At 35.3% G+C, this 12,797-nt stretch overlaps 1 protein-coding gene across 2 annotated transcripts; it reads left to right on the plus strand.

Annotated features, from left to right (window-relative positions):
* Positions 1 to 837: 837 nt before the first annotated feature.
* LOC140881246 (uncharacterized) lies at positions 838 to 10,615 on the plus strand. Of its 2 annotated transcripts, XM_073286407.1 has the most exons (11): positions 838 to 1,154; positions 1,380 to 1,517; positions 1,749 to 1,934; positions 2,016 to 2,246; positions 2,427 to 2,647; positions 4,276 to 4,380; positions 5,506 to 6,864; positions 7,457 to 8,539; positions 8,624 to 8,837; positions 9,594 to 9,701; positions 9,735 to 10,615. In XM_073286407.1, exons 2-11 carry the CDS (start codon positions 1,391 to 1,393, stop codon positions 10,358 to 10,360), a joined length of 4,260 nt encoding a protein of 1,419 aa, XP_073142508.1. In that variant the 5' UTR covers positions 838 to 1,154; positions 1,380 to 1,390; the 3' UTR covers positions 10,361 to 10,615. The 2 variants fall into 2 exon arrangements, with proteins under 2 accessions (XP_073142508.1, XP_073142507.1); XM_073286406.1 differs by having other exon boundaries at positions 9,594 to 10,615.
* The last annotated feature ends 2,182 nt before the right edge of the window (positions 10,616 to 12,797 follow it).

Here is a 12,797-nt window from a genome sequence, read left to right on the forward strand (position 1 = left end):
TTTTGTTTCCTTAAGCAAGATTTGGCTTAAGATTTGATTATATATCTTTGAAGATAGACAAGAATCTTGGATAAGGAAGGAAGTTTGAACTTAATGAGGAAATAAGATATTTCCTGTCGGTGGGACTCTATCAGGATTTATCTATAAATAACTAGGTTTGGTTAATTTCTAAGTGGACATTGCATATATCACATCTTATTCTTGAGTTTCTCTTTTACGCGAGCATTTTCTGACTTAAGCGTCGGAGTGACCACGTCAGAAAACTCTTCCGACGTCCATCGCCAGAAAACTATTCCGACGTCCATTCATGAGTTTCTTTATCTGTGCAGATAATCGATCTTTGCATCTAGGCGACGGTGGAAGGGAGATCTCAGTAAAAAAAGTTGCCACATCTAATCAAATTTTTTTCGGTATTAACAACATTAGATATGTCATGACATACCAAAATTTTTCTCCAAAATATCCTTATCCAATAACTAATATTATTATTTTTAAATAAAACAAAGATTAATAGATTATTGACTAAAAAATATAACATTAATAATTAGAAATTACTGTAATCTTATTATATTTTTAATATAAAATTTATTATGTACTAATATTTTTTTTAAAAAATGTATTATGTACTAATATAAAACTTTATTTTAGATAAAAAGTCAATCTATAAGCAGACACTATGTACATATGTTTATTAACAACGAGAGTGATCTCGATAAATCTTAAACTTTAGATCTTCTTTGAGATAATTTATACAAACAGGATCTAATTTACCTAAGTTCGTACCAATTGTGTATTTTAATTTTCTATTTTTAATTTTTAATTTTTTATTTTAAAAAAAACAGATTAAGCCAGCACACAAAAGTAATACGATTCAAATGAAAGGTCGAGCGCGTGGAGATTGACCGGTGGGTGGGCATTTGAATCGATTCTCCGTTGATCAACAGTTATTAGATTCGTATTCAAATGTCCAATTATTACTGTTTGCTATCCTGCAAAAATCGAATTTTTCTTCTCCGACCACTCCCTCTGGATCCTAGGGTTTCCACGTTTAGGTTGCATTACTCTCCACTGCGTGCGTGAATTTGAGTTCTCGCAGTACAGTATTGCTATTCTGCGACTGCGTGCTCGTGTTTTGCAGCTACCGATTCTTCAATGTGCGGTATTTCTATGCTTTTCTTGTTTATTGGAGTGTAGCAGCTTTCTTGCTTCTTATTTTACTATTTTTGTAACACGAAATACGAGAGTGCTGGGTTGTTTAAAAAGGGCTAGTGGGTTCTGGGCTGTTATTCGTTACATCAACTTGAGGAACTGTGTAACTGGAAAAGTATGACAAGTTTAAACCAATTTGTGAAGGGATTTTGTCTGTCTGATTTTAACAGAAGAAAGGAAGATGCTGATGATGGGATCCAAGGAAGCTGAACTTTACCAGAAATCTATTGCAAAGAAGAGAAAGAAACTGGATGCCCGTGCTTTCAAGGCCCTTTTTAAACGACAGCGGACGAAGGAAGATTTTCCTGGTATAATAGCGATTTCCTCCACTCAACTGGATTAATTCCGGTTGCATGCTTTTTTTTTTTTTGTTCTTTATGTTGTATACATTATGTTTTTCAGTCTGGTTGTGAAAAAGTTTTAGTTTTTGGCTTGGGAATTGCTCGTGGCTTTGATTTTGAACTTTGTGAAGTGATCAATATTTAGATTTACTCGTAAAAGAAAATAGATTTATGTGAATGTTACTGACATTAAACTAGATATCCATGGGAAGCTGGAAGGACCGGATAACATGTCTCACATATACAATGATAATGGCAGAGTAATCAACTCTAAGCCAATTGGAGGAGTGGATGTTAGTGATGAATGCTGTAAAAGGTTTCAGGGAAATTTGAGACACTCGAGCATTGATAAAGAGTCCGGTGGAGATCTTCAGAAGTCCATTGGTAACTTACCAACTGATTCAGAGATATTAGGGAATAACATTGCTGTGGGTTCTAATTACATTGATGATGATGTGATCGCAGAGTCTCCAAAGCCTCTCGGTGCAGATAGTTTAACAGACACTAGGATTGGTTCAAGTACCAGAAAAAGCTTTGATGATTCTGAAAGGTTGCCTACAGGTTGTTCAATCACTGAGAATACGAGTATCTCAAAGTCAGGAAGTGCGGATTGCATGGTAAGACCCCAGCATGTGGATCCAGCGATTGGTGAGTTAACGGAGCTTCAAGGGACCCAAGTTGCTGCTTCAAAGGAAGGTAATAGATATCCTGAAACTCAACTTATCCTGCACTGAGATTTCTTCCAGTTTTATATGTCGTTGCCATCCTCGCTCACTTAATGTTGTCCTTTGAAATAACGTATTGCTATCCTGATACTTATACCCAACTACACATAGCAACTGAAAATATGTAAATATGTTTGTTGATATCACACAGGGCATTCTACAACCACAGCCAATAATCTAGCTGAGTCTTTGCAAATGGACAGTATCTCTACCGATCATGCTCCAAATTCCGTGACTGGACAGAGCTCTTTTGGTGCTAAAGTTGGCACTGGGGGATCGGAGGGAAAATATTCGTTGCTCTCTGAGCAGAACAACCGCCATAATTTTCTGCGAGTTGAATTGGAGAGGCTTTGCCAAATTGTTGAACTTTCGGTAATTTTCAGTTTTTCCTTCTCCCTGTGAGTGCAGGTGATAATGTTAGAAGCATCGCTCATCCACATAGCAAATATTTCCTGAATGAGTTGTCTTTTGAGAGACAGTCTTACATATCTTTATAATAAATAGTATACTTTTGAAATAAAAAGTAATTCATTATCACGAGTGACCCCCAATAAGGAGATCCGTCTCACAAAATTTACCCGTGAGATCGTCTCACAAGAGTTTTTGTGTTCCTGAATGTGTGGCATTTGTGACTTGCAGTTTTATTTAGTTGCCACATGCTTTAACAGTTGTCTTGTCTTCCTGGTTGTTGAGATCTTGCAAATCTGTACCAACCACGTGTTAGAGAGAAAACTAGCACCTTAATAGTAGTTTTTTTATTTGAAAAGTTTGGATCTCTTTCTCTCGATGCTTATGAGGTACCAAAGGCTTCTTTTTTTGTTGTCTTGAGAGTGTATTATGGATGTTCTGTACCATTGGAATTATGCTTCAGTTTAAAGAGTCAATAGGTGAATGATTGATGTACTCGGCATATTTCTCTTATAATGTAATTTAGATATGGAATTTGTTATTTCTCAGTTAAATGCCATTTAATACATGTAATGGACATAAAGAAACGAGGAATTACTGGCTAATGAAGTCCAAAGACATGTTTTAAATTACATGCATTTGATTTCTACTGAACTGGTTTCACTTTTTTGCTTTAGGGAAAGGTATTTTTAAGGATAAAGCTTGTTCCAACTTCCAAGTGTTACTTATAATAGATGGATGATAGTTTTCTTCTGTAAAACCAGATTGATTTAAATTTAATCTAGAGAGAATATTTAATCTCTTTGAAACTCTGGGAGTATGTGGATGATGGTGAATCACTTAAAGAAGTTGCTTCTGGCCGCTGGCCACTGTCCGCATTTTAATGAGTCTCCTCTTCGAAGAGTTATTCTCGAAACTGCTTAATTCCTCTTTAAGTAGAAAGGATATTGGAGATAATATTTTTCATTATAGGATTTTATGGTGAACTTAATCTTTTCTCTTCTGTCAATTATTCGACGTATTTTTCGCTTCTTATTTCCACTCATGGAAGAATAATTTTATTTTCCTTTTAGAGTGCTTTTGTTTATTGAAGCCAACTCCAAAAATCACTTTTTTTAGGTTAGGGAAGTGCTTTTCTTAAAAAATTGTTTTTTCTTAAAAAATGAAGTGTTTGGTTAGGAAAGCTGGCTTATAAAGCTATAATTTCTGGCTTTTTGACTTCTGCATCTACTTCTGTTTAAAAATCTAAATCTAAATAAAAGCACTTTTTTAAAAGCTATAATTTCTGGCTTTTTGACTTCTGCATCTACTTCTATTTAAAAATCTAAATCTAAATAAAAGCACTGTTTTTTAATAAAAGCACTTAAAAAAAGCTGAGCATATTTAAGCGCTTTTTTAAGCTACAACTTCTGTATCCATACTGCCCTTAGTCATCGAAATGGATAGAAAATCTCCCTCTTGTTCTTGGAGCTTAATGGACCTCTTTTGTCTATAATAATAACTTGCAAAGATCCAGTTTTATTTCCTTGTGATTTCATTAGATCAAGATGTATATCAACTACAATTACCTGATGTCATAAATCATAATGCAGGAGGATGCCACACATAAAGTCAGAGAATTTCTGGAGTATGTCATTCAGAATCACGATATCAGTAGTGATACACCAGCAATCATCCATGCTTTCCAATTATCTGTGGTCAGTGTGTTTTTATGTTTTATTATTATTATTATTATTATTATTATTATTATTCACGTAAAATCCGGTGGAAGATTGGTGGTAAATCATGAGATGTGATTTACGTTAAAGAGGTTAACTCTAAGAGGAGTTTTTTTCTTAGAACATTGGGGTTAATTGCTTTTACCAATTTCACTTGGTATTTGTGTTGTTATCTTCTTTCAATTTCACCTTTTCTAATTGTTAACAACTAATTTGATTTTCCTTCACTTTAGAGGTGTAGAATATTCTGAAATCACATCGTCTCAAACCAGGGTTATTAGCTTGTATTCTTTGCCTTGATAGATTGGAATTCCACTTTTAACACATTCCACATCTTTAATTAGAATTTTTTCATTGTTTTGGTGGTTTCTTCATTCTTGAAGTCAAATCGTTATTGTTTTGCATCGTTCTGATGTTGTCTCTTCTGTTGTTCAAATTTACTTTTTATTCCCAATCGAATTTTTCTTAAATAGCCTCATCATTTGGATTGTAAGTGAGGAGCATTGAAATTTATAAAGGTTGACACTACTCTTTTCTGAAACTAACAAATTCATTTTTTGTTAAACTAGCTCAATATCATCATAACATAATGATCAATTTCAATGAATTTCCCGGAAGTGGTAATTTGACTACAAGTTCTTAATAACAAAAATCCGTCTAATAGAAATAAACCTGCCGTTACCATGTTGAAACGGAATGTCTATGAATTAAATGATCAGCAAACTAGTAAGGTAGCTGGTAGCAAATCGATGGAACAATTTGAAATCGGGAGCTAAGTGTGTATAATGGAATTCAAATAATTTATGCCTTCTGTGTGCAAACTTCCTTTACATCTTGTAAATTCAATGGGTGATGGAAGCACATCTAGGATTTGATATTTTTTAGTTGGAAACTTTGTTCGCTACATTGTTTATCCTAATCTGGTTTTTCTCATCATATCTTGTTGTGCCACTGCAGTTTGACTTGTGAGAGTGTTTTAGCTCAATATCTATTTCTCTCTTTAGTTTTCTATTGGTGTGCCAAATACGTGGTTTTCCAAAAATTTCTTTGTGATTCCTTGCTCAAGCACATGCTCCAAGTCTGACGATATTTCTTCTTTACCAGTGCTGGATTGCAACCCGAATCGCCAAACAAAAAGTTGATAAGAAGGACACTTATAATTTAGCAAAAAAGCATCTAAATTATCAATGCACAGAAGAGCAAGTCTGCTCGGTTTATTCAAAGATGCGACCTCTGAAGTTGAAGTATTTGCAGTCTTCACAGAACGCTTCTGACTCTGGCATTATTCGCATGTTAGCTGATGAAGACAGTAAGAAAGAGCCATATCATATAATCGATGGCACACCATCGTTTTCACTGTCGAAAGAGAAAAAAGCAAAATTAGAGATTAAAGAAATTGTTGAAATCGTTTTAAAGCAGAATTTGGGTATGAATGCAAAAACTGCTGGAAGTGAAATACATGAGAAGATAAAGAAAATTCGGAAAAAATGTGAGAAACTATTGAGGAAACTTGTTCGAAAACAGGAGGAGGAAGTACAGGGATTGGTGAGAACCTGGGAAGAGGAAAAGGTAGAGTTGGAGAAGGAGAACAAAATGGAGTCTGCAGTTACGCGTTATATACATGCTGAAGGCCTAGTACAAACTTCCAAACTCAAAATCTTGGGTGATAATTTTGCAAAGAAAATGGAAGAACACAATCTCCTAAAGGACGTGCAGCTTAATTCTCTCAAGGAAAAGCATTTAGCTGCTCGAAATGAGGAGTATCGAAAGGCAGCTGACTGGTTGGCTGGAGCAATAGCTTGCGCCAGCAAACTCGGTACTGGGAATGGGCCACAGCCATTTGATTTTAAATCTCAGTATGGTCCTGAATGCACCGAGTCAGGTAAACAGATTGGCCTGGAGGATGTAGTTACCATGTTTCAGGAACATGCCGAGAATCCAAGTATAAATTTGTGTCCTCAGGGTAACGATGTGGCGACATCTGATGCATCTATTAATGTACCAACTGAGACAGTAGACTCTGGTTGTCTGGTAGAGACCATGAGCAATATGGGAACATTTAGTCCTCCTAAGGAAGTGGGGGTGATGTCCTTAGAGAGGCCGTCAGAGACTCTGGTTGGGAAGCTTAATCAATTAGTTCAGTCCTGTAATATTACCGAGGAAATTGGTGCTGCAAATCTCCCCGTCTGTGGAGAACAGATTACTGATGAAATTCGACCTGTGGAGACGTGTCAAGAGGGTCCAACAGTGTTGACTAAATCTGTTTCTGATGATATTGTTTTGCATGGTGATCCTGTAGAATCAAATAATACATCTAATATAGGGGATTCAATTGTTTTGCCTGACACTGAGGTGAGTCACGTAAGCGGTTGTCGGTCAAGCAATGATGGTTTACCTTTCCCATTGGTACATTCAGAGGAAATGCTACCTCTCCCAGATCATCGTGGCTTGTTGAAACATCATGTATGTACCTTTTTTCTTAATGAAAACTAATTTTCTTCCATATTATTCCTAAATAATTTGCTCTAGCTGTCTATAAGCTTTTGGTGACCTGTGTTACAAAACATATGGAATATTACAACTACCTTATAATTCGACCAATAATCTTAACATCTTATTTTGATTCCAGATTCAGTTGGAAGAGATTTCCTTTGCTTTTCTGAAAATAAATGTTGGCAACCGTGAATGTTATAAGGTTGTGCTTAGATGAAAGTATTTCAAATCTATGGATTTCAAATATATTCAAATTTATTTTTGTTATTCAGAGAAGAAATATCATAAACTTTAAATCCATTATCTTCATATACAGTATTTGTGTTAATGAGAATGAATTTCAAGTTCACCTAATAGTGGTGTCATTTGAAATTATTTTGACATTATTATATAAATAATAATGTATGAATAAGTAGTGTATGTATTTAGAATTCAATCTATTATTTTATTGTTAACCATAAAATTCAAGCGAAATCCATGGATATGAAACCTTTCATCCAAGTGCAACCTAAAGGATTTTGCTGTGTTGGCACAGAAATAACAAGGTTTGACTTGTGTTTAGGTGTCCAAAAATGAGATTCACCTTTTGGCATCTGCTGAACTGGAAGATCGAGACACACCAGCTGCAGAAATTCGAAGTACTTCTCAGGTTGAAGTTGAAGCCTCGGAACTCAGTGATGCTGTGGCCCTTGTTCAGTCGAATCAGACAGTTTCAGTAACTGGGAACTGTGAGCAGCTGAATCTTTTGTCAGCTGATGCATCTCTTGTATGCGATCAGCATCCACCCCATGAAATTGAGCATCAAAACAGGGACCAAGGAACAAACTTTTCTCCAACTGTTGTGGCTAGAGAAACTGAAGACTTTTCTCATGACTTTATTTCCCAAAGTGGTGAAAATTTGCATCACAATCACCTGATTCTAGGACAAACAAGTAGAATTTCTCATGAACAAAATGTTGAGCTTGTTCATTCCCCAGACAGCACAGTTATGTCTGAAGTAGTAAGCACAACTGAACTTCCAAATCAGGCTGCTCCACGATCGGGAATAGATGCTGGTCATCTTCATGAGCCCATAAATAATGACACCGAAATTACGAGGTCAACTTGTATTCAGGAGTCGCAAAATGAAAATCACCAAATGGCATCTGCTGAACTTGAAAAACTAGACACATCTGCTTTAGAAATTAAAAATACTTCTCAGACTGAAGTTGCGAGTGATGCTGTGAACCTTGTTCAGTCGAACCATGCAGTACCAGTGACTGGGAACTATGAGCAGCTACATCAATTGTCAGTCGATGCATCTCTCATCTGCAATCAATCTTCGCCCAATGAAATGGAGAATCAAAACGGGGAAATGGGTCAAGAAAGTAGAATTTCTCATGTACAAAGTGTTGAGATGTTTGTTCGTTCCCCAGGCAATACAGTTATGGCTCAAGCAAGCACCACTGCACGTCCAAATCAATCTGTCCCACAGATGGGAATAGGTGCTGGCCATCTTCGTGGTCCCAGCCACCTTCTCGTCCATCCTACTCATCCAGTCACCTCTCGGAATTCAACTCCGTCCTTGGTTGCTGATCCACTACAAAATGAGTTAGAAAAATTATTGAAAGAAGCTGTACAGTTGGAAAAGATATATGGAGATGCGGTCTGTTTTAATTGTTTCTTGATTGTATCTTATTTCATTATTTTGTGTGTTCCTTGGAAGTAATACAACTATTTCTTGAAACAGGTATCACAACTTAAATCCAGCTGTGAGAAGGAGATCCAAGAAATTATTAACCAAATACGTACTAAATATGATCAGAAGCTTCAGGAAGCCGAAGCAAATTTTAGATTGAAGAAGAATGAACTTGAGAAGAGTAAGAATTTAGTTCTTTTGAATACCAAATTGGCTGAGGCTTTCAGATATAAGTTCCATTTCAGACCCCTGCAATTACATCAAGGTATGTAATTTATCTGCAATTCCGTTTTGGAGGTGCAATCTCTTTCTTTCCTGGTTAGTAATTAGTAATATGTGTGTCTTTGGTGAGCATTCTCTCCTTTTTCCCTTATCGAGGAAAGGATTGAGGGATAAATTTAGATCATACTTGGTACCAAAAAGGGCTGGCTTCAAATTAAATGATATCTGAGTTTGTAGAACATTGTTCACAACTTGAATTGTGTTACCATCGCTATGGTCTTTTATTGCCTGAATCCGCCTGAAACCGCGAATTGAGGTTGATTCACCTCTGATTTGATTCAATGCATCTTTTAAAACTGTTGAAATTCTGTGGGGTCCTAAAAGCTTGTCCGTGCACCAACCTAATTTGCAACCTTCTCGAAGTTTTGTTATGTTGTTAGGATTACCTTCCAAATTGATGTATTGATATCAAATGGAAATTGAATATTATTGAACGTAAAGTTTTGGTTCTCCAGTGAATAGGCAATATACTTTTCTCTGTACACACACGTGCACATGAACACATGAAATTTTTTCATTAGTCATATTTGAGTTATTTGTTCTTTTGTACCAATTCCTTCGTAGGCCTTGAGATAGTTTTCGGAACCAACAAGAAGAAAGATGATTGAACATTCCGTTATTTTTCTGGTAGAAAGATGATTAACATTCTGTTATTTTCTGGTGCTTTACACTCTGTAACTTTTAGTAACAATCAGTTTCCAATAAGATAGTACTGAAGTGGTGCTTGGTTTTGATGCAGTTTTTAAATCTAGTTTTGAGCAGCACCTGCATCCGCCCTCACTACAAGCTCCGATGACAATTTCCCCTTCGGCATCTGCTAGCCGACCTCCCAGTCAGCAGACCTCGGTGCCATCTGCAGAAGCTCTGAACCAGCTGCATATGCCATCTGCAGAAGCTCTGAACCAGCTGCATATGCCATCTGCGAGATCTTCCCCTGTTGCTATTCGAAATTTCACAGCTTCACAACCCATAGAAGCCATGCTACGGGCGGGATCTGTCTTATCGGGCACATCAGCTAGACCCCTGGTGATAGCTTCCCACACTCCTGCTGCAAATCCCCATATTGCAGAGATCCGTTCGAGGGCTCCACACCTTCAACCTTTTCGACTTCCTGCAGCGCCATATATGGCTCCTTCCAGTTTTTCGGCAATGCCTCAACGGCATCCTCAACTAATATTTCCTCCCCAGCTCATAGCGACACCTCGACCGTCACCACCCCCACCTAGACAACCTCAGCTGATACCAAATCATGTCCCTCAAAACACACTTCAACCTCGAAGTGGACAACCAATCCATCTTAACCTGACTCAATCTCCTATCGATCTGTTAAGAGACATGAATAGTAATGTACTCATGAAGCACAATTTGCCACCTTTAGCTGATTTTGATTCAACGGTTGGTTCGTTGGAACCTACAAACCATGTTACTCCTCTAGGTAATATACAGGGTAATACGGCCTCTTCTGCTGTTGATACAAACATCATTTGCCTATCCGATGAAGATTAACGTTTTAAAGACCTCCAAGTAGGAAGTCAGCTCACTACGCAATTTAACCCTAATTTTGCCCATTCCCTTTCCATTGTATGCTGTGAATTTTCTTATCGAGAGGGGGTGATTGGCGGGTTTTTTCCACTTTCCATCTAATGTACAGAACAATCTTAACACAAGTTAAGTATTTAATTTGCGACAGAACTCTTTGCATTAGAACTTGGGATCTATTGTACTATAAAAAAAAATTGGGATCTATTGTATGCATTTTTTTGGGCCAACTAATTGCTTTATAACCCCTTATGAAATTTCTATATAGCACAAGATCCCTTATAAAAAAATTAATTAGTTGTCAAGTCCTTTTAGAAAAGAAGTCAAGTTAAAAACCCTTTACGTGGAAAGTTGTAGCAACATTCGTCTCAAATTCTGTCATGCATTTTTGACAATTTATCAATTATTAATTATTAACTAAAATGAGAAAATACCCACAAATCTATAAATATTGTTAAAAATATGATATTATTATTATTATTATTTAAAGTTGAATGTTGAATATTGAGTTGTAAAATGTTGAAAATTAGTGTGTGATGATGTAGATGATGAAGAATTAAATTTTGGATTAATATCCAAATGAGATCTATAAATATGTCTCTTCATTTGTGTATAAAAACACAATTGAATTGAGAGAGACAAATTTGTGAAGTGTTGTAGAGTTTGATATATTTTGAGTTTTGGAATTTTTACTTTTTACCGTAAATTTGTACTTTTTCACAACACGTTATCAGCACGATCGCTCGAAGATTTTTTATAATTTCCGAAGCTCCAAAATACAAGAGAAGGCAAAAATATTCAACAAGTAAGAATATTTATTTTATTGTTTATATATTTTTACTATGTATATATATTAATATATAATTTCATGTTATTATATAAAAGAATGTCTATGACATCGATTTTATAATAACGTGATATGATATATATTTTGTATTTATGTACTAACCATATTCGTATAATTTCGTGTTATTATATAAAAGGATGTCTATGACACCAATCTTATAATAATATGATATGATATACTATACCTGACTTTATACTAACTATATTTGTATAATTTCACAATATTATATAAAAGAATGTCTATGACACCGATCTTATAATAATGTGATATGATATAGTACTATACCTGACTTTATACTAACTATATTGGTAAAATTTCACAATATTATATAAAAGAATGTCTACGACATTGACCTTATAATAATGTGATATGATATACATAATTATTTAATTATGATTATCGTTATATGCATCACATGATTATCAAAAATTTTTATTCAACACATAATCGTTTTTCTTTGCTCCCAACGGTCACAAACGGTCATAAACGGCTAGTTTTTTGCCTATAAATATGATCACTCAAACACATTTTCAATCACACCAAAACTCACTCTTTCTCTAAATTATTTCTCCTCGTTTTTTTTCGAAGAAGAAGATGATGACATTTCTAAGGCTATTTTTCATAACGATTATGATCATCATACTCACGAGTCTTGTACTCACCGCGATTATCCACCGCACACTTTTTATCTATTTTTAAACATACTTATACTCATCGTTTATCCATTATTTTGTATTTTCATATTAATGGAAATTAATTAATAAAATGCATTGTTAGTTTTTTAGTACTAACATGTCAAATTTGGCAAAGCTTGAATTCGTTACTCTCGATATCACTAGAAAAGAACAAAAAATTGTTGAGAAATGCATTGTTAATTTTTTAGTACCGACCCTGTATCTACGACATTTCCAGAAGCAAATGTCGTAAGTAAAAATGAAAACCAAAATCAAAGACATAAACTAGATTTTGGTCGAGGTCGAGGACGTGGGCATGAATGTGGACGTAGAAATGATCGCGGTCGTGGTCACGACCGTGGACATGAAAATAATCGAGATAATTACTTTAATAACTCATCTCAAAAGAACGTCACGAACCACCCACCAAAAAGGCAGCATGAAAATATGAGTGAAAATAAAAATCACTCAAAAAGATATGAGAGTGCTTGTTATAGATGTGGCACTCCAGGACATTGGTCACGTACCCCTGAGCACCTATGTAAGCTCTATAAAGTATCGATAAAGGGAAAAGAAAAAGAGACAAATTTTGTTGAAAACAGTAACCATTTAATTGGTTCAACTTATTTCAATGCTGCTGATTTTTCAAATGATTTCGAGAACATTAATTAATATATTGGTGAGACTAGAATTTAACATGCTATATTTTTCATGCATTCTTATGAAACATGTTATATTTTGCATATATATATATATATATATATATATATATATATATATATATTATCCTTGATTTTTCTTTATTGCATTTTTTTTAGGTTAAATATGGAAAATGCTATGAGCAAAGATAAACCCATGGAAGTTTGCATACCTGATAGTGGTA

Source organism: Henckelia pumila, chromosome 2 (assembly GCF_033568475.1).
Source record: "Henckelia pumila isolate YLH828 chromosome 2, ASM3356847v2, whole genome shotgun sequence".
NCBI lineage: Eukaryota > Viridiplantae > Streptophyta > Magnoliopsida > Lamiales > Gesneriaceae > Henckelia > Henckelia pumila.

Coding starts and splice junctions, on each gene's coding strand:
- LOC140881246 (XM_073286406.1), top strand. CDS start 1,391: ATGCTGATGATGGGATCCAAGGAAGCTGAACTTTACCAGAAATCTATT. Junction 1,518..1,748: donor GACGAAGGAAGATTTTCCTG/GTATAATAGCGA, acceptor ACATTAAACTAG/ATATCCATGGGAAGCTGGAA. Junction 2,648..4,275: donor GCCAAATTGTTGAACTTTCG/GTAATTTTCAGT, acceptor ATCATAATGCAG/GAGGATGCCACACATAAAGT.